The sequence below is a fragment of the Tinamus guttatus genome, unplaced genomic scaffold, assembly GCF_059628265.1.
Source record: "Tinamus guttatus ecotype Peru unplaced genomic scaffold, ASM5962826v1 Tinamus_guttatus_pri_ptg000260l, whole genome shotgun sequence".
Taxonomy (NCBI): Eukaryota; Metazoa; Chordata; class Aves; order Tinamiformes; family Tinamidae; genus Tinamus; species Tinamus guttatus.
The window spans coordinates 6,161,796-6,184,143 of record NW_028288794.1 but is presented as its reverse complement, the minus strand read 5'-3'; the positions used below and the strand labels follow the sequence as shown (position 1 = coordinate 6,184,143).

General features: G+C 39.6%; 1 protein-coding gene across 3 annotated transcripts in view; it reads left to right on the top strand.

The window, feature by feature from the left end:
* The window catches only part of RAPGEF4 (Rap guanine nucleotide exchange factor 4), a 144,992-nt gene that overhangs the window by 74,916 nt on the left and 47,728 nt on the right, over positions 1 to 22,348 (top strand). For 2 of the 3 annotated variants that reach the window (XM_088527036.1, XM_088527034.1), the window contains 4 exons: positions 17,760 to 17,813; positions 18,128 to 18,234; positions 20,162 to 20,283; positions 21,528 to 21,711. In XM_088527036.1, the coding sequence (XP_088383162.1) occupies positions 17,760 to 17,813; positions 18,128 to 18,234; positions 20,162 to 20,283; positions 21,528 to 21,711 (467 nt within the window). The remainder of the gene's footprint in view (positions 1 to 17,759; positions 17,814 to 18,127; positions 18,235 to 20,161; positions 20,284 to 21,527; positions 21,712 to 22,348) is intronic. The other variant, XM_088527035.1, reaches the window with a different exon arrangement.

The following is a 22,348-nucleotide window of genomic DNA, read 5'->3' as shown; positions in this document are numbered from 1 at the left end:
AAAGGAATCCCTTCCATAATGGTTCGTGATTCTCGGTCAGTATCACGGGTCTCATGAGACCCTGTATTTACACAGCCCACAAGGACCAGTTCTTCTGTGGAGATGCTATGTGAATGGGTTGACTGACATGAGCTTGTGCTCTAGGATATGGAGATCATGCATGGGTTTCCTGTTCCTTAGCGAATACAGATGGCTTCTTGCCAGTCAGATGTCTTACTGTTCACCCAAGATCAGTTCATGGCTGGTGAACTCATGGAGGAAAGCCCTAGCAATGCAGGAGTCCTGCTAATAGACAGTGTAAAGCATCTGCCACTGGACATTCCTCTTTGACATATTGATGTGTCCACAGTTTTATAGGAACTGAGCAAAGCTTTGTGATTAATACGGCTGCCACTAGCTGGGCTTTTCTAGCACAGCAGAACTCTTTGCACAAAGTAATGCTCACCCGTGTAGGAGACGGAATGTGGCTGGGACAGCCTCAAAGCATTCAGTGACCTTTAGGGGACTAAGGTCCTTCATGAACCATAGCAACTTCCTTTCCAAGCTGCACATAAACAGCCCTCCCACACTCTGTGCATGTTTATCTGGAGAAAAGCTCAGAGAGCAAATGTGACAGATGCTTGCCACCCTGTTTAATCCTGGAAGGAGCTCAAAGTCCTATGACAAATGTGGCAGAGGAACTTACATAGCATAGAAATGGTTCATGAATCCCAGTTCTCCATTTTCACCATATGGCTCTATTTCTATTTATTTTAAGTGAAAGGTATATGCAACAAAGATGAAACTCTGAAGTATTTTGTCTAATATATGCAACTTTTGTTCTGAATTTTACACTGTGCAAATTTTCTGGTGCTTATGCAACATCTTCACGTCCTCCTGTCAGTTTTCCATATCATGGAGATGCTATGATTGCAGGGCCAAATTCCCCTAAGTGTTGCCAGCTATTCAGAATACCAAATAACAGGTTACCAGAAAACAGCCCCGCTGTGTATTTTAGTGATGTATGTTTGCCAGAACAGCTACTGGGTCAGTGCAGGAGCATTTATCCAGGGAAAAGGGAGGACATCTTTAAATTCCTTTATTTATATTACCAGAATCACGCCCGCTGGTCTGGGGGTGAGTACAGCCCCGAAGGGCCTGCAGGCATCTGTGTAGTGGACAGAAAAAGATAGAGATGAACTTCCTGAGTTTCAGAGAAAGCTTCTCAAAATTGTTTATGTGGAAAGAAAATGTTATGCTTTTAGACAGAAGGAGATAACATAATTTCTTCAACCATGTAATTTTCTAGGGAAGTCTTTAAACATTTATTGGGACACCAGATAAATTTGATTCAGATGAAGTCTAGTATACTATAGTCTTCTAATATGAAATGCGTGATTTTTTGTTAGCGCTGTCTTTTGCAAGCACTGTAATAGATGTTTTTCCATATTTGCTAATTATTTGAGTTTCATCTTCATAGCTTAATTTTTTTCCTGTCACGTCTATTCTCTTTTGATGAGTAACTTAAAATTTTTCTTCTAATGTTTGCTTTGAAAAATCTCACCATATGGGGATGTTTGGTTTTCCTAGTTCATTAAAATCCATTAAAAATTTCTATTTGGAGAAGGCAGCAAAGATATTTTCTTTTACCAAACAAGAATTCATTTGCATTTGGGCTTACATAATTGCATATCATTTAATGCAATATAACAGTTAAATTGAGCATAAAATACTAAGACAAAGTATGTTACTGTCCTCAGTTATATTTTTAGAAATGACAATAAAATCAATTTTAAACTGCCTTGCATAAGGGAAAATAGCATAGCTTCTCTCTAATCAGTTTAGTATCTGCACACTAGCCTCTCCCCATCTAGCTTTTGAAAATTCTCATGAGATGGATCTGGCTATAACTGGTTCTGCTAGGTGAATATAACCCTAAAGCCAAGATGACAAAATCAATAATAATTTCAAATACATTTTTGGAAAAGGTACTGGAGAGTACTTAGAACACAGGGAGGTCGGGTTCCAGTGTGCAGACAGAATAGAGAGCACTTATGTTTCCATATATTACCAACAGAGCTGGCAGCAGGGTTGCTTGGTACATCCCAGTATAAGATCCTGTTTTTACAATTTTCCCAGTTTTTCACTGTTTAGGCTGAATTTGCCATGCTGAGAGTACACTTCTGGCTGATTTTTAAATTGAAATAGATCAAACCTCTCTGACATTGAGGATGTGGGAAAATACACAGCACGTATTTAATAACTTTTCCCAGTGATATTCCAGCAATCCTGAGCTTTGGACCAGGAACATCTGAGGCTTGCTGTGGCAGCAAGAAGTGCATTTGTGACCCTCCTACAAAAATAAACCGTATGATGAAGTCTTGAAAAGCCTTGGCTGAGGTTGGCTCACTGGAGGTTTGTTACGGTGTAGCTGCTAGCTCATGCAGAGATGCTGCATGTGTTGTGCATGTGGATTCCCACCCTGCCTACTTGCTTTGGGGCTGCCGGAGCATTACCATGCCAGTGCTTAACAGCAGGGCTTTTGTTGAAGTCACTTCTAGCTGCTAAAGCAGCAATTTGGTCATCACAGACCCAGACACCAGCAGAAAAACAGTCATCTCCCCCTCCCTTTTTTTTTTTTTTTTTTTTTTTATCCCTCTGCTGTTGCCCCAGCAGGAAATAGGTAAAGAAGAATTACCCCAGGCTTCTCAGAAGACATGGGATAGAAGGTGGTTTTAAAGAAGGGGGCATTTCAGAGCTGAGCTGAAATGGCTTTTTGGCTGAAAAGGTAGAAATGGATGTAAGAACAGAGAGACCTGTCAAGGGCATGAACGTCCACTTGGCTTGGAGTTTGGTGCTGAATACTTTCTTCTGCTGTCAACAAGTGTCTGTGAAATTTCTTTGCAAATAGAAGATTCTTTTCCTAAAAGATCATAGGAATGATCCATAGAAAGAGTAGAAATCTGAGATCAATAACAACTATTCTGTTTGTTTGGAGAAACATACATCCTGGAAGAAGGAAAGGGCTTTTTCATCTCCTTTGTACTGAGGAAAGTATACTGAACACAGAGGTAGATTAAAGTTTGCAGATTCATATAGTTATTCTTGTTCACTGTTGAAGAATATTTTTTCCGAAATCTTTTTGTTTTATTTTTATTACCTTAACTATTTTGTGTTTAGATCTCTTTTCTGATAAACAGCTACAGGAGCTCCCTCTAGTGCACAAAGTAATATTAGAAAGATGCAGAGAGAGAAGCTTTGCAAAGCTTACTCTTTAAAATGTTCCCTTTGCATTTTTCATGTAATAAACTTCCAGTCTAGAGGACTTTAACTCATTAGTGATTTCTTTGAGGATACTTTTCACAGTAAAACTTCTTCAGGGCAGACTGAAATGCATTTCTGAAAGTCACCTTTTTATCTGTCATCTTCCCTGTTTACTTTGTGATGTGATGTGATAAAATGTAGATCAGTGTTCTTTACTGAATTTTCAATAAGGCTTGGGTGCCTTGCTGATTTGATACATTTAAATAATTGGAATAATGTGATTGTGTAAACATAATTTGCTATTTTATCAACTCTGTTTAATCAAAATATATACTAAAGTCTTTTAGTTGACAGAAAAGGACATAATCTAAGTGTTAATGCTCAAATGTTGCCATTTTCAATGTTACCAGGCAAATGAATATTCACTTATTTCAATTTTCAAGCACTTAACTATAGCTCTGGGCCCTTAAAAGTATACTGTTTGTGCAGATGACATTACAGTTGAGTAGCTGCTGCCTTGAAAAGCCCATGGAAGACACCAGTAATAATCATGTTCATTCACCATATTAGCTACCCTAGCAATAAACACAATAATTTCACTTCTGATTTTGCTGTATTTCTACTTACTATTCCCAATGCCTGAGGAGAAAGCATCTCTTAACATATTCAGTAGATTGTCACATGTGGAATTGATAAACCATTAGCAGAATGCTGTGGGAAATGCTTCACATGCTCATGAAATTCTGAGCCTGCAGAAAAGAACAACAAAAGAGAGCAGGGAAGCAAACAGTGCTCTGGTAAGATTATAGATGCAATGACAAGGTGTTTGTTTGGAAGTAGTAATCTCTCTGCATTCACATGAAAATTGTGTTTTAACAGAATTGATTTTCTGTGTGGATGGTTTGTATGACCATCTGCTGATATGTGGCCATTAATTCTTAACGTCTCTTGGGCTCTGTGTCAAATTCTCTTGTCTTCTATACAATGTTAGCATAGGGTTAAAAGCTATCCCTTTCCTTTTCTGTTTTAAAGTAGCTGCATAAAAGCAGCCGCTGTATGCAAATATTTGTAAGTAATGTCTTCATGCAGTCCTAACTCCACCAATTGCATCTAGGGGCTGCTCTGATATTTGGCACCAATTTCACATATATGAAAGTAATTTGCTTAGACATCTGCTCAAGTTTTTCATTTTGCTCTGAGTGGAAATGCTCAGGGTTCAATCATTATCAGAGTCTGTAACAATTTGGCTAGTGTAGATTCAGTGGATATAGTCCTTGGCAGAGAGTCGCATCGTGATGGCATATGGCAGGGGAGATAAAGACAGAAGTGTGAGATGAGTAGGAGTCTGTGGTAAATACGTTTTTTATGTGTTAGTAATGAACTTCATCGTGAAAAATGTGCAGGCCTTTATATGTCACCAGAGCTTTTTAATGTAAACAAAACTGTTAAAAAGGCTGAAGGTTACATAAGCAGGTTTTGCATAAGCAAAATTGTTGGAGAACCACCAGGGACAGTTTTGAGACAGGACTCTCTCCAGATCCAGCCATATGCAGATGATACGAAGCTGTACGCTTCGCCTTGAAACAGCAGTGTGAATAGGGATGTCTCAAAGAACGAGCATGTGCCATCTCATCTTCTGTTACCCAGTTTAGCTGCCTGATGGTTTGTGAAGTATCTGTAAGCAGTGACTTCACTGTGTATCCTGAATTCTGAGACCCTAATGGCAGTCTCTACTGGAAGCAGTTTCTTCTGCTGGAGCTAACCATGTGATTGAGCTACAGTCTGACCAAAGCAGAACTAGCCAGAGTAGTCATGGGGGTAAAAACCTACAGGTGTGATTACTACTATTTGGGAAATATCATTGTGGAGGAAAAAGGAAAAGCAGAATCTCTGGTCTGGATTGCTGTGCGTATACCAGTGTCCATGTCAGAATAACTGAATTTCTATTCTTCAAATTCTTGATCCACTTCAAGTATTTCTGGTTGTAAACCTTTCCATGCATTTGGAAGGGAAAAGGATGTACCCTAAGGATAAATAAAGCTGTTTGCAATCATAGCAAGACTGTCACTGATGTTAGAAACAGATAGTAGAGGCAGAAAGATGACATTGCCTAACAACCTTGCAAGGCACAGGATTCATGTGTGTTCCTTCTCTACTTACCACAATGAGGGGTTCATTTCAAATGAGCTTTCTAACGAGAGCTTTTACTGATTCGTCTTGGATATGACAATCCTAGAAATTATCAGTGGATAAATAAAAAGATTAACATATTTATATCACCTCTCATTTGAAGAGAGGAGCTAACTTGCACTGTTTCCATTTTTCTGAGTAGCGATGCTGAGTAAGGGCTTGGGCTAGCAGGGGAGAAGCAGCATGAAGAGACAGTTTCCCTTTCTGTCTCTTCTTGGCTAGGTGGATGTGTACTGTCATCATTGTTTAAATAAGTAAAGTGAATAATGGAAAAGTAACAAATTCTTCACACTGGAATTTCTAAAGAACTAAAATGAAGAAACTGTGGAAATTTCATTCAGAATTGAAATCACTTTTATATCCAGCTGTGTGGGAAAGGGTAGCATGCTATATTTCCTGCCAGTGCTGCTAGCAAGGACACTCTCATAAGACACACTGTAGAGTCATATTTGATGACTCTTGCTCCGTGGCTGTGTTCTGTGTGACTCTGTCCCCACCCATAAAACATGCACATATGCTCCATTTATCTTTTGCAGTTGAAAGGCAGAAAGAGTGGGTAATTATACTGAGAAGAAAAGATAGTCCTTTTCAAAGTTCACATCTTCAGACAAGTCAAGCGTATACAAGTATCACATTTGGCACTTACATTTGAAAACACAAAATGATTTTTTTGAATCTTGTAATTATTTTCTCAGCTTTGGCAGAAAAATTGAATCTGGGATCTGATATCAGATTTCTTAGGGTTATTCATATTGTATCTCTCAGAGCTTTGTCCTATAGCGCATGCTGGAAATTGGTGTTCTGCAAAGTCAAATATAGTCCTGAGTCTGTAAGAGACAATCAATGCATCTTACCTGATAACTGTGCAGAATCTTTTTTACATTTGTGTACAGGTGACAAAAATCTGAGAGATTAATGGTGGAGAAAAGCCGTCTGGTGATTTTGTTCTTATTTTTGTGTGACCTGGTCGAAAATCGGGAGCCCCTGTGCTAGGTTCTCCACAAAGAGCACCATGCCAAAAGCAGTGCTGTCTTTGGGACACTCATATACGACCCTTCTGGATTTGGGTTCTTGAAGGAAAAGTGTCAGATATCTGAGAGAGCTGAAAATGTAATTGGACTCTTATTTCCAGTAATGGTTAGGAGCAAGCACTGTTCAGGTATTTAAAGATTCATGGTTTGTGAATCATTATTTATTCTTTTTTTGTAAATTTTCTTCTGGAAGAAAGCTTGGCACAAAATTGTGAACATGTTTGATCTGTGTGCTTTATCATCAGTGATGCAGCTGTCTTAAAATTAAAGATAGCAGTTAGTGAGGAAATACATATATACATAGCTGAGTTGGTTAGTAGAGAAATGAAAGGAATACATAATTTTGGTTCCAAAATAAAAAATATGTATATAAAAAAAAAATCCTCAGGCTTCTGATATCACTTACTAACCTGCTTCTAATTAGGGTTACTCTACAACACTTGTTTTTAGCTTAAAGAAATTAATTTATATAAATTTGCACAACAACTTTAAATATGGACTGAATGGAGAGACAGTAAGTTACGTGAAGAGAATTACAGTTAAACCATTGTAAACTTCCACTACTGCTCCATGCATCCCTGCTTTCTAAAGCCACTAACAAGTTAATGCATGAATCTGAGGGGACTTGAGGCAAGTCCTGTGTCCTCTCAGCACTCTTCCCTTCCACATTTTTTTCACTGTGGCTCAGGTGGTTACTTTTTGCCTGAAGCCATTTCCTGCCTGTGGAGCCACCTGAGTGGCAGTGGTGGAAGCAGGAGATGGGCAGGAGCAGGGGCTGTGCAGGGGAAAGCAGAGGGGACAGCGCTGCCTCGAGCAGAGCAGCTTTGTGCCCCAGGAGAGCCCAGAGCCAGCGCTGCCCTTCTTGGCAGGACTGTGAGGATTGCACAGCCCCAGCCTCTTCCACCACCCCTTCTCTCTGCCCTGTGCCCTCTCTCTGCTGCTTCCCACTGAACCTGCTGCTGGTCTTGTGGCAGGGGAGAAGTGCCAGAAAAAGATTCATTCTTTTTTCTGAGCTTAATTTTCTGTGGAGAATTGGCTTCCTGGCGGAGCAGAGGTTGGCTGTAGTGAGGCAGGGCCTTTTCTCTAGTCCATTCAGCTGCAGAGCACCTGCCAGGGTGCCTTCTGGTCAGGCCACCTTGCAGCTCCTCTGCAATAGCTGCTGAATTGCCCTTGAATCTGTGTGATTCCCACCTCTGGTGTCAAAGTAGGGATTTGTATGATATGTTCCCATTACCATTCTAACACATGAGCAGACTAGGTAAACATTTGTTCTCCTCTTTTCCCTGCTCTAGGTTGTTTTAATTGTGTTCAGAGCCAGCCTGGTTTAGGGATTTTCAACTGGGTTCTGGCAGCTTTTCTACATGTGCCTGGAAAGGTACCTAGGAAAAGCCACTGGCTGCAGCAGACTCCTCATATTGCTTGGTAAAGCTGGGCATGCACGAGTGGGCACAAGCCCTGCAGACCTTTTCTGGTCATCAGTTGAGTTCACTCGCTCATGGACGTCTGTGTTAGTGAATGTCAGAAAAATCCAGGATGACAAAACTGTACAGTAATGCTTCTGGCATTGCTTTTTCTGTAAATGTATAGCTAGTGCTCTACAGCACTGCTCAGCCCTGTATTAGGGTGGCATTCCTGGACTGCAGATAGATCAGTCCAAGCGGGGGTAAGGATGGGGAGAGGGAAAGCAGGATGCTGCTTCTCCAGAGTGCCTGCGTGCTGCTCCGTCTGCTCGCTTTCCCCACTGCTACCGTGTGCTTGAAAGATGGGCTGCTGTCTGACTTTCTGCTATGAAATGTAAGATCTTTGAGGAGAAAATATGGATTGCTGCCTAGAAAGTGTTGTGTGACCTTGAGCAATATAGAGACATGGCAATCTGCTGTAATATGAGGCTTTCCTGGAGCAGAAATTTGTCTGAGGACTGTGCACCTCCCTTTCCCCACAATAGTCTCTGAGGCCGGCTGCCGTGGAACAGCTAAAGACTGCTGTGTTAGTGCAGGAATTATGGTATTTTTAGACAAATAAGTGAGCTGTGAATACTATATGTATGTTCAGTATTTCCAGTCAGGCTCGTTTGGATTGCAGTAATTTAACTTCTTTAGGACAGCAAACATTAACTGCTTATCTTTGCAGTGTGCTTTTAAATGCTTAACCTAATGCAGTATACAGCACATACAGCCCACAGAGTCAGCTAAGCCAACAAAGGCTTTGAGGTTATGCTTAAAAAGGAGGGGGGTGGTTGAGAGATGTCAGGGACAGAATTTCAGCTGGATGAAGCAACAGTTTTAGCAGTGATGTGAAAATTAACAGCAACATGAATGAGGAACAGGAGAAGGATGATATGTTATGAAATGCATACAGCAGATCTCTTCTCCACAAGGATGGGATTGGTTCTGTGGTCTCTCTAAAAGCCAGATATCTCAGATTTTACACAGCTTGGACTACATACGGAGAGAGGTTAAACACAAAAACAAACTTAGGTCATTTCTTTCAGAGCTTGCTAAGGAGAATTGGGATATAAAGTAGTTAAGGTAAGCATCAGGTGGAGTAATTTTCTCTCTCTCGATTTTGGATTAGTTATTGAAGTGTTCTGTGTTCATTTGGAGAGCCAAATTTTTCTCAAATCAAAATCCATTTTACATTAGGAGCATCTCAGGATATGTTTAGAAATGACGTTCTGTCACAGGTTACTAGAAAAGATGGGATTAAATTTGTAACAAAAAGAACAAATGTGAACAGGCTTGGTTTAAATGGCAGCAAGTTAGGTAGCTGCCAGCTCTCTAGGAAGTCAGGAGAAGAAGCAGTTTTGAAAATGTGAATTCACAGAAAAGTTCTTACTGTCTTCTCAGGGAGGATATCCACTGTTTGCATGGATGCACATGAACTCGATGTTTATTGTTTAGTTAATGATTATTCCCACAGGATTATGGAATCACTGTGAAAAATAAAGCATTTTAATCTATATACAGAACTAGTAATTTGATTCCACCTACCTTTGCATGGTTTTTATCAATACAATTATTGCCGGTGAAGTGTCAGAACAACACTGAGCTGATGGTATAGGCAGCAGTTACAGTTTCATTTCATGCTGGTTAAACCTGAGAGATTGTGACTAGATTTTACTCTTTGAGCGGTTTCCCACTACCCTTCGTAACCAAAAATACGTTGTTTGATGTTACCTCTTACTGAGCAGATGGTGATGTGTCCACGCTGCTCAAAGAGATTATGTTGTTGACAAGTTTCCTCAAAGCCACGTGTTGGTTGTCTCTTGTGACCAGTCTGTTCTCGTCTTGTTGCTAGACTGGTCACGAGGCTTCCTCAGGACTAGCCGGGTCAAGGGTGCTCCCAGGGCACGGCGGCAGTTGCCTTACGTCAGACTCACTGTCACCAGAAAGAAGGTGCTACCCTGGAGAGACTGTAACGCAGTTACAGACCAGACGCGCCCCATGCGCTGTGGAAGACGTGGCTGAGAGCACCCTTGACCCGACTAGTCCTGAGGAAGCCTCATGACAGAACCAATCCCATCCTTTTGGAGTGGAAAGGGGATCTGCTCTCTGCATTTCATAATATTGTGTAAATTAAACAAGTGCTTGGATGGTTTTTGTTCTTATGACTGAAGATTTTAAGCTATTGAAGTGAGGATATACCTGGCTGAAAGAAGAATGTGCGTTTTAGAAATGAGCTTGGGCCTAGCCATCAGTGTAGGACTTTTCTTCTGTTTACTTTTAAGTACTACAGAAGCAACCATTCACCTGCATTAGGAAAGACATTCTGTATAGATGGAAAACCTCTGTGTAGACAGTTAAAGATCAAAAGCAAAGGTAGTGGCAGTCCTCAGGAGCCAGTACTGTTCCTGCTTAACTTGGGTGAGGTTTTGACTATGCTAGAATGAACAGGAGGTTTTTAGCAAGTTTAGGGGATGGGATATTTGCTGGAAAAACAGCAAAATAAATACTCTAGAAGCTCATGAATAATTAACTTCATTTCAGTTGGCCTTTTGAATATTTCTTGTGTATCTATTGAGAGGCAGATCTTAAGCACTAGTAACCTTGCAGCTTGATTTTTTTGTTTGTTTTAATTATACTTTTCCATTTTCAGCATCATAGTTTGCTTCTCAAGATGTAACTAACTTCAGGTAAATACAATATTAACAAAACTATGGATATTTAGAAATAGTAATTTTTGTGAGGGACGATAGAAAAAGTTTCTTTCTTAGATTAAAAAAAATGCAGCCGCAGAGACACTGGTAATGTTGCTGGCTTGTGATTGCTTATGACAATCACAGTCACACCTCTATCAGAATAGCTGGAACACTCGCAGTAGAGTTAGCATTTTGTGACAGTTTGTTCAATGCACGCAGTATAGTTATAGCAGCTGTTTCATTGTAGCAAGGAAGTAGAGAAATGACAGGAAAATAAGACATCATTAGCCATGTTCTAGGGGGCTTTGTGCACTGGTCACAGTCTGTTTCAATATTCTTTTTCACTTTGACATTCACAGTGAAGTATCATTTTTGGTAATGGCTGAATCATTTTGTGTTAAAAGGACAGACATATACAGTTTGTCAAAGAAATATTGGAGAAGTGCTAAATAATGCAATTTCAATTTAACATTCTAAAATAAATTTGCTACACTGATTGTTTTTGAAAATTTAAGAGGACATATTTTCCTGTTTATGCTATTAATACATGTAGATTACTACAGAAAAGCAATTTTAGAATACTTTAAAATGGAACTTAATGTTTACATTGTATTAAGTTTAAAGAATCAAGATAAATTTTTAAAACAGTCATCATTACTCTTGAATATTTTGATAGTAGCCCTTTTACTGACAATATTCAAAGTATTTTGCAAAGGTAGAAATTATTACTACTTCTCTTTACAAAAAGGCGAAGATGAAGCACAATGTGATTACATGATTTGTACAAGATCAGTTAATTCAGAAAAAGAAATAAAACTCAGGTGCCTTGCCAGTGCTGACAATTTTCACTAGTCTAATTTGCTTGCCTTGGTTAGCTTGTAGTGTGTTAAACCTATTGATATTTAAGTTACAGATGTTACAGTTTTATGAAACCCAGAAGACTTCTTGATGTGGTTATTTTCTGTTGCTGTGGGAGTTCAAAGATTTTGCAAATACTCTCTGTCTTATTTGTGTTCTCCTCTATTTGTGCTTTGTGTTGGTCAGTGTGTCAGCATGTTGTTACACATAGGATTGCTCCTGCATAGACTAACAGAGTGTAGAAATTCCTACAATATTCGTTACATTTTTCTTCAGATATAGACAAGAAAAAAAAAAAAAATCAAAGAACCCTTTTAAGACAGGGTCTTAGACCAGCTTCCACCCTGATATTTTTCAGCACAGACACACTCTTTCTTTGTAGACAGAGCTAGGATCAATAGAGTTGACCTAGGAAATTCTGTCCAAGGCTGCTTTCCACCTGCACATACACTTTAATGTTTAGTGTTAAGCCACTGTGCGCTCAGCTGTATCTCTGCTATAGGTTTAGCCCTGCTTATTCTGTAGCCCTGGGGATGTTGGTTTGTATGAGAAAAAGAGCGATTTCCACAAAGGCCCTTCATCTTTAGATTTCTTATGTATATCTTGGTCTGGAATAGCTCAGAACACATATTGCGAAAAAAAGCAGCATTTTGAGAAGGGGTAAATGGATTTGAGAAAGAATGATGAGAACAGAAGAGGGAGGTTTGACGTGGGAGGGCTGTATTATCTGGAGACTTTGCTCCTTTTCAGCTGCATCTTATTGACTGGCCAAGGATGCAGGAATGGTTTTAACTTTTTATGTATGGTCACTATTCCTCCTGCTACTGTTACAGGCATGCTCTTTGCTCTAGACTGATTTCCTTCCTCAATGAGCTGCGTAGGACACTGATAGCTGTTCAAGGCATTTGTACAAGGTTATTCAAGCACAGAGATCAGAAGTCACTTGGAACCAGTGAGAGCTAAAGATGCTCTGTGCTTCCTGAAATGCTCTTAGGAGAATCCAATGCTATGAACCTGCCTTGAAATCTATTAAATCAATTAGAGACTGCCCATTGATTAAAGGGAGCTTTGGATTACGCCCTAAATCACTGGCAGCAGCAACGACTGAGAGTGTAAAACAAACAGACCACTTAGTGACGCGACTGTCGCTGCTGCCACCGTTCCACTTGTGTGGCTTCTGTCCTTTGTTTCTGGTGGATCCCCCGTCAGCCCGCAGGAAAACAGATGTCACTTGCTATTCTTTTCAGCCTACCAGTTGGAAATAAGAGATCAAGAGTAGTGCACAGGTTTGGCTGATCACCCGGGTAACCCCATATGCCACGTTTACTTCCAACAAATACAGCAACATTTTCTCTATTCAAAGATGAGCTATACTGAGGTCATGGGAAAGTCATGATTCATTGGCTTTTATTCTATTTCTTCTTAGCTCCTTGCAAAAAAAACCACATTTTCTACCTTAACATTTGAGAGTAATAGTTAGATCCCTTCCATCATTTGATTCTGCAGATCCAAATTGCTGCAGGTCCAAAGCATTTGTATGTAAAGCCTAAGAGGGGGAAAAAAAAAAAAAAAAAAAAAACCTTTTACAGTTATTGAATGAGGGAAACGAAAAAGTGCGGTTTTATAGGAAATGTTCTTGGATTTTATGCAGCAGATTCAAAAAACTTCACAATACAGATCTCATGTTAGGTCTCTATTACTGTTATTCATTATATTGTTTACTTGTTTGTGTATGATTTGCTCAGTGATGTAAGAAGCACAGAAATAAAGGCAGCGCCTGCCCTACAGTTTGTCATCTAAGGCCCATTTCTCCAGAGATTAAATGGGTGCATAAAATTATACACATGAATAGTCCCATTTGAATCTATGGTATGGCTCTCATGCATAAATATTTGAATCTTCAAAGGACTGGAGGCTGAAATTGTTACTTTCTCAGCTTCACCCCAATTTAAATAGGGAACTGTGTGATTGGCTGACACGGAGGGTTGTCTGAATTGCCTGAACGTGCGAATCTATAAATGTATAGACATGGAGTTTGTAAAATGTTAACACTGAAAGCCATTTTATCACAGCTAGGGACAGGTTCTCGTGATTATTTTGTGCTTTCCCCTTTCAACACCTTCAGCTTTCTCGCCTCTTGCCTCCCGGCTATGGTGCACGTTATGCCCTACGGGGGGGCATCAGCAGGTCTTGGCCACGATCTCTGCGCGCACTAGCTGGAAAAGGATGGAAAGCAGTTGCTAAAGCTGCAAGATGGCTTTTTCTGTGGCTTTTTCACACACTGAGGCAAACTAGGAGCAGGTCTGCTTGGCATTACCATGGCTTGGAGACAGGTAATAAATTGGGTAAACGAGTATGCAGATCTGCTGGCATAGCTGAGCTCTTAAGTGGATAGTTTTTCCCTTATTTCAGGAATCCTGAAAAACACAGTCATCAAGTAACCCAGTCAAATTGCTCATTGCAGCCCTTCTGTGCTTTCATCTTATTAATTCTTCAAAGGTAATAGAACGTGTTAAGAAGGTAGTTAAACACTCTGCTCTCTGTTGTTTTATGGGGAGAACTACTACTTTTTTCCATAGTGCTTCCTAAGCATCCCTTAATGGGGGATCTGAAATGATGAAGACGTGCAAAAATGTATCCTGGACTTCTGGCGAGTTGTGGCTGTTATCACATGATATGATCTCTTAGAGGCTCAGTTGTTTCTTAAGAGAAGTTACAGGAACACCAAGTCTGCTGTTAATTAACTGATACTACCTTTCTTTGCCTTTACATGACTATCTGTAGCAAAGTCACTCCAAGACGTGTGCTTTTATTTGTTACTTTTAATCTCATGGTTAATGCAGCCTGAGAATTGCAGTCAGTCTTATTTGTGTTGCGTAACAGAATGATGTTTTTTTGAGATCATATCTCTAATTTGGCAAAATTGTTTTGAATTGTAAGCATGCACTCCAGTGTACTTGCAGGCCCTCCCCTTGAGAAGTAGTCTGCAGAACTGATCAGTGTAGATTTTAACTGAGTCCACATTGTCGTTTAATAGTATTACATGTGATCTGTCCTTGAGAACTCTACTCAGGACATAGCTCCAGTGTGTTTGCCAGTGTTTCCAGTGTTTCAGTGGTAATTGCTTTCGTAGCATACGTTGGCTTTGCGCCTTTTCTTTTCTTTTTTTCTTTTCTTTTTTTTTAAGATTGAAACTTGGCCTTTGCAGGACAGAATATCGTATGAAACAGTGGCAAAAGTCTTCCTAGACTTAAGAGTTGGAAAGCTGCTGCTTCTTTCCAATGAATCAGTGTTGCTACCCAATCATGGAAGGAAATCGGATCAGTTTGGCATGATTTGTTCTTGATAAATCAGTGTTGTTTGTGACTCATCTCTCTCTTCTAAGTACTTACCAACGGCTCCAGAGTTTTTCTGGGAAGGCAAGTTAAGCTGGCACATCTATAATTTCTAGTTCCTCCTTTTTCCCGTTTTTCTGTCTGTCTTGCCTCGTCTCTAAGGCTTCTCAGAGATGACTGCTGATAGTTTTGAAATGGCTGTAGCCAGCTCTTCAAGTCTCCTGCCTGAAATTCTACAAATATAGCCAAGGTGAAATATCTAATTTATGTAATATTTCATCATCCATGCTTTTCTTTGTTTTCAGGCTGAGATTTTACTACATCTGCTGTTAAGAATATTAGCCATTTCTCTGCCACTGATCCTTTTGATGAAGAATGATGCAAAAAATAACTACTATTTGCTTTCTCAGTATTATCTGTCAGTAGATTTCTCTTTGCTGAGCAGTTTGTCAACACTTTTCCATTTTTTAAATTATTTTATAGCTAATAATGTACTTGTGGCGTGCTGTTTTGGAACTCTTAGCATTTCTTGCTAGATCTATCACGGTTTATATCTTTGCATTTGTAAATCTGTCCTTTTTGAAGTTATTTTTTTAAACTAGTCCTTTGTAAACTGCCAACTTTCTCTTTTCTGAACATTTTCTTGTATTTGGCATCAGCCAATAACTCTTGCCTTCATTAAGTTGTCTTTTCTACACTTTTCAGCTTTGTGCCAGAATGTTGTGTTAGGTTAGTATTGCTTGTACCATGTTGTAATAGGTTAGTGTCACTTTTTTAGTAAGTACCAGCCCTCTTTAACCTTTTTTTTTAGCTTGTACTTTCTCCCCTTGCCCTGCTCCAGAATTTTGCTATCAGTATTCTTTTTTTTTTTTTTATGGGAAAAGGTAGAGAGTCTTCCTAGCCATGGTTTCTGCTTGATGCTGCTCTTGTAGTGTTCTTAGACTAGATCATTTCATGGTCACTGTCACTCAAGTTGTCTGCTGCCTTCTCACACTCAGTGGATCCTTCTGTATTGGTTAGAATCGACCTCAGACAAATGTCCCTCTGCTGGTTCCTGAGCTGTGTCTTCTCTTTCACCTGTGTCTGCTTATTTTTTTTTCCTTACTTTTGAATTGGATCAGATCTCTTCTAAATGTTCTCTTATCTTCTGTTTCAGTCTTTTATTAACAGTCTTTTTTTTGTCTTCAATTTTAAGTATTATTTTTATGCATTTTCATTGTAACTTAATGGAAATTCTTTTAATTAATAAAAATATGCATTCATTTCTACTGGTACATTGTTGTAAAAGTCTCTTGTTAGACTGAGTATAATGTGTTTTATTGATAGAAAACCATCTTTAAAAATGCAGAATTTAAAAATAATTTTCATAATGGCTCCCACACTAATTTTACAAACCATTTAAGCATATATTTACCTTCCATCTCATTGAATTTTATTAGAACTTGAAATCACTTCGAAAGAAAAAGGAAGCAGAAACTATTAATACAGAGTGTGATCAGCTCTGACTTCTTTGTTTATTTATAGACCTCTTTGAAACCTTTGTTCAATTGTCTTGCTTGCATTAGAGGCATCTTTCAGAAGATTCTGGCTATTCTTACCTGCAACAGCCCCACGGTGTTTCAGAAACCAACCAATACACAGAGATGCTCTCGTTGCCTTCTGGTGGGGCAGAAATGCTCATAACTCAGTCTTCGAAAAAAAATAGTTTTACTATTGAGGAAAAATAAGGCTGATTTAATTATGCTGATTGGTCTTTTCAGAGACTTCTTGTAAGGCATGACTGTAAATGAAAAAACATTTGCATTACTTTCCATACATAGGCCTCTCCACTAAGATTATCTCATCCTGATTGATTTCAGTCATGTGCTTCCCTTTTTGTCTCTGTCTGGCTCCCATCTGCTGCTTCCCTTGGTGGGGAAGGTGCAGGGACTCCCTTGAGCTGAGGCTCTCCTTCTTGTAGACCTCTGTGTCCTGGATCATCTGCGTTGTCAGCAAGTACAAGTTCACCCTTTGTGTAGTGTTTTCCAAGGATTCGTGCTGGGAGTGCATTTGGCCCCTCTTAAAAACATGTCCGAACAAAACGAAATATTTTCCCGTCACTTAGAGATGATTCCTGAGTTTTCATTTTGTTCTCTGTTCTCTCCATTTCTACGGTTACTCAGCCCCTGCTTCCCTTTTTGTCTTTGCAGTGACTCTTGTCCTGTCTCCCCTCTTCACCTGTTCGCCTTTCTATGCCTAGTTTGCTGTTTCTCGCATCCCCCTCCCTGCTTCTCTCTCTCGCAGCCTTCCTTCCTTCTCGCTCTTCCTTTTGCAGAACCAAGTCACTTGCTTTGCCCTTTCCTCCTTCCTCCATGAGCCCCCCATGGAAATCCTTACCCAGGGAAGCCACACAGCTCCACAAGTGGCCCAGGTGCTCTTTCATGTCAGCGAGCTCTGGTGAGCAGCTGGGAGAAACTGCCAGCGAGGCCTGGAAAGTCTGGAAAAGATCGTGGGAAGAGAGTTGTTCTTCATTCCCATTTCCTCCATTGTGCCGTGCGCGGAGCAGCGAGCAGGTGCCGAAGGAAGTGCCGGTTTCTCGGGGCAGGGGTGTTGTGCCAAGGAAAGCCACTGCGCACAGGACAGAGGAGGACCCAGGATGGCGAGTGGCAAGTGGAAGGGGCTACCTAGTGCCTCCTTAGCCTCAGACAGCCTCGGTGGTGCTTCAGAAAGTTTAACGTGAATTTGTTTGTGTTCACATGTCATGTCATTGTCTTAATGCGGTTAAGCATTAAGAGCCAAGTTTCTGTTTAGGGCATCTTAAGAGAACTGCCTCTACTCACGGCACTGGGCAGAGCTTGGCTCTGCATCTTGGTATTTGGTTTTACATTTCCTTTGTTGAGTTTTTTTCCTTTGGTTCATTATAATTTTCTTTCTATTTTACTGCACAACCTTTAAAATTGTATTTAATTTCATTTTATTTTTCAGACACCTCTTATTGAACCTCACATCCCACATCGTCCTACTAAAACCATTACCCAGGTAATAGGATATAAGTGAGCTGTAGAGTCAGGCTGCTACACAAATGAAAATAACTCAAATATCCAGCAAAATTGTGTGTACCAGCTAAAGTACTAGTGATGCTCTCTGTTAGATCTGTAATAATCAGGCAAGACTTATCCACAATATTTACATTACAAAATTGCATTGTTCTGCATAAGCAAGCATCTGTGGAAGGACTTTTAATTTAGGGAGAAGAGAACTTGTGTATTTTGTTTTACAGAAGGCAGTACAGAGATTGCGGAAAGTTTAAACCCTGTGTGTCTTGGTCCCTTTTTTTCTGCATGATCACCAAGGTTCCTTCAGAAAAGATCCTCAGAGCTGGCAAGATTTTGCGGAATGCAATTCTGTCCCGAGCCCCTCACATGATAAGAGATCGTAAATACCATCTGAAGACTTACAGGTGTGTGAGCTGATTGTATAGAGGTCTCTGAATTTTTATGCCTGCCGTTGTCTGATTTGTGATTTATGCTTTACCAGATTTGCAGGTCTCAAAAGGTCTGAAATTATTCTGTGATGCTATTTGAGTCTGAATGTTATGCAGTCTTTAATGTGCCTGGTAAATCCTTTTTGAAGTAATTTGACTGGAAATTGAGCCTGTGATTGTGAACGGAGCATTCACATGCAAAAACTCTTCCAGAGTTAATAGCATAGTTAGCTGGAATATTCTATATCAAGTTAAAATATAGATTCTGTTCTTTTCAGTATTGATAAGAGATAATAGCAAAGCTCATTAATATATTATGTTACTGTATTGATTGCTACAGTGATGTTGCTCAGTGTGGAGTTCTGAAAAAGATCACCTATCAAAACCTTTCCCTATAGAGATTTTCTGCTCTATTCAAAATTATTTTTTTCAGTTTGTCAGTCTTTCTTCTCTTCCTCCTGGTGGCAGCACTGTCTTGCTGAAATGGGATAACAATGGCACCTTTAGAACAGGAATCTGAATCTAAGGAATTAGGAGTTATCTATTTCTGGATTGAGAATCAATCAATTTGTTTTTATGTTTAATGTTTAAATCAAGTATCTAATGCATTATTCAGAGTGTGTTTAAATAAAAAAGCTTGAAAGCTCTGAGTTTATCTTTTTCTAAACAGTAAATCAATAACTTACTGTTCCACTTTTGAGATAAGTGCATTGATTTTTTTCAAGGATATTTCAGACCAAAATGTATTTAATTTGATATAGGAGTTTTGGAACTTGGAAGCTGATCTGAGAATCCATCATGATGTGACATTGGGAATTATTTTGTTCAGAATACTTCTAGAAGAACAAAAGAGCGATGCTGGTCCAAGCAATTGTGCTATTTAATCTTAAGCATAATTTGGAAAATGCTAACTATTTTATCCTTGGGCATTTTAAATACAAAATACCAAAATTTGGGTTGAACCAAGATTTTCGTCATCAATATGGGATTTTAATTGGGGGAGCATTATTGAAGCTGAATTTCAGTAATTTCAGTAGTATCTTCTTCCATGGTCTCTGGAAGTGATGCATAAAATGTGGAGCCATGAGAATTTGTCTAGGAGCACCAGCCTCTTTATGTGTGATTGTTCATAGATTTATAAGTTTTTGATTACACTGGGCATTTGCTTCTGTTCTTTAGTGTTAGGAAATGTTATGGCAAAGAGAATTCTACATAGCGAGCATCTGGCTTTTGTGCCCCTTTTTTTCCCCATTTGGGAGTTCTGCAGAAGCTCAGACCTGCTGTTGAGGATAGTGCTTCTGAGACAAGATGCAACATAGCATGGGTCAGTCCGGAGCTATTAGGTGGCTGTCTCCTAGCATGAAGAGCCTCAGAAACACCGCAGACCTGCAAACCAGTATTCTCAAAAGGAACAGTGGCCAAAGTTTGATTACGAAGTGAGGAACATCCTCATGATATTCGCTCCTCCTGTGCAGACTGTTCTGGTTCCAAAAGCTTCTGCAAAGCTTTTTCAGTGTTAGATGATTGTTTTCATCCAGGATTTTGAAAAATGAATAACTGTTGCCATCTCATAGTATACAGGGCTCATTTTCTTTCAAATTTGGGTTGGAGATTATTGCAGCTGTGCAACAGTTTTTGCACCAGATGGCACAGGCTAGCACTGATCCTCTTAACATTCCATTTACTGAAAGATTTGTTTTTCTGCTTAAGTGGTTCTGTTAAAACTGAACATCTTTAACTGGTATTTCAAGCACATATGCATAGATGACATGTTTTTTTCTATAATAAGATCTGATTAGAACAGGTTATGCAAGGTTTAAATGACCATTCTTGGCAGACACTGTATGTAATTGCTCTCTTGGATAGCTTCCTTTTCATTTCTGTCTATTTATTTGTCCTTCAGACAATGCTGTGTGGGGACAGAACTGGTTGACTGGATGATGCAGCAAAGTCCTTGTGTCCACTCAAGATCCCAGGCCATTGGCATGTGGCAAGTGTTGCTGGAGGAAGGTGTTCTTAACCATGGTAAGATAAAGTAAATGACTGCCTTTGCATAGGCACAGGCAATGTGTCACATTTGTGTTGCTATAGATTTCCTTCATGAAAAAGAACGGGTCTGTAAGCCCACGAGGAATGCTACAGAGGGACCTCCTCATTCATGAATGCAAATTTAACATGAAAACAGTACTGTTTGCAGCTTGCTATCAGTGTACCTTTTCAGCTTACGAGAATGTTGAAAAGTAAATGAAATTGCAATATAATAGTAACAAATGTAATTACATTTATTTAGTTTATGTTCATAATACACTGCCTTGTGATGATATTGCAAGAGCAGGATAGCACTCAGCCCAAAAACAAGAGATGCACAAACCCGATATTGAGGTAAAGGACTTGCACCATTCAGAAGTTGCTGTAAGCATTTTTGTGTGTTCAAATCCATGATTTAGGCAAGACACTTTCCAATAGGTTTTGAAGCTCAGAAGTCCAGTGCTGAGATCTGGAATTTTACAAATAATTTTCTGATAGTGTGTTACATGCCTTTGCATTTCCAGTTGTCAGGATTTACTAGGAAACAGGATGTTATAGTCCTCAAAAGGGCAGCCTTTTAAAGCAGTATCCATATCTGAAGCTTTGTGTGTACAGTTTTATTAAGTTTAGAACAGCAGCCATGTTACAGCACACTTCCAGTCATCTTTTGTTGTTTCCCACATCCCAGGGAGAAATTTCCACCTGTGGGAGACCTATTTTTTCCATCACTTCCTCCCCGTAATGGTTCTGGGTTTAATTTCTGCCCAGTGATTTCTGATGGCGAGCTGCTGTGGGATACCTCAGCACCTGAGCACCACTCTGATGTGCTCAGAAGGCCGGTGGCCACAACCATGTACACAGCCTGTCCTTAGAAGTCTTTTATTGGAAGACTTTCCATTAAGTTTTTCCACCAGGTTGCAGGTTAATGAACTTAGTCCTGTGGTTATATATTGATCACGGATTTCCCCGGTAGATGAGAGTCTGAATACTTCTGTATTTATTGTCTTTAAGCCCTGTCTGAAACACTCACAGCATTCATAGTACACGACTTATAAGCACTTTGAGCTGCATAAATTCAGCATTCATGAGAAATAAAGGTGTTTCATACTCTTGCACTTTCTCTGTAGTTATCTTTCCCTTCATAATTATCCTATCTGTGGTATATACTATGCTATACAGATTTCTAAAAGGTTAATTTTAATGAGGAAAGCTTAGTGTTTGATATCTTACATTGTTTTCAGTGGATCAGGAACTCCATTTCCAGGACAAATACTTGTTTTATCGTTTTTTGGATGATGAGCATGAAGATGCCCCTTTGCCAACTGAGGAGGAGAAAAAGGAGTGTGATGAGGAGCTACAGGACACTATGCTTCTGCTGTCTCAGATTGGACCAGATGCTCATATGAGGATGATTCTCAGAAAACCGTAAGCAGATTAATAGGTTAATATTATACAAGGGTCTTGCAAAGTAACATGGACACAACTGTGGCCCATACTTTTATTCAGGTTTTGTGGATCCCCCTTCTGCCCTGGAAGAAAGTGTGTATATTCCTCAAGCCTGTTTTTACAAATAAGAGGAAGCTACGTATATTATCAGGCTTCTTTTTTCCCGTTGTTGCCCTTCATTGCCAGGTTGCTTAACCTCTAAAGCTTATGATTAAATATCAATTAATTTCCAGTCTTTATTAATGTATGCAAGTTCAACTGTGTGTTCAAAATAACCATCAAAAGCTATGAATATCACCATACTCACCTTACAGAAGATGCAACAGTATGAGTTTTTATGTAATTTCTGAGTCTCTCCAAAAGTAAGTTGCAACTAATAGAAGAGGCCTGCTCCATTCCCACTTTTCAGCACTGGGGTGCAATTTAATTAACTGTGCTGATTTCAGTTAGTACGAATGAATGAAGTGGTAGAATAAGAACACAGCAGGTATGTTTCAATCACGGTCATCAGTGGCAAGCATTAATTAGATTCATCCTTGGCAGAATTGAATTGACAGACACTGGACTTGGCCTGTTGTAGTTTACTAGAAAGGTGTGTGATATGGCTCCATGGGTT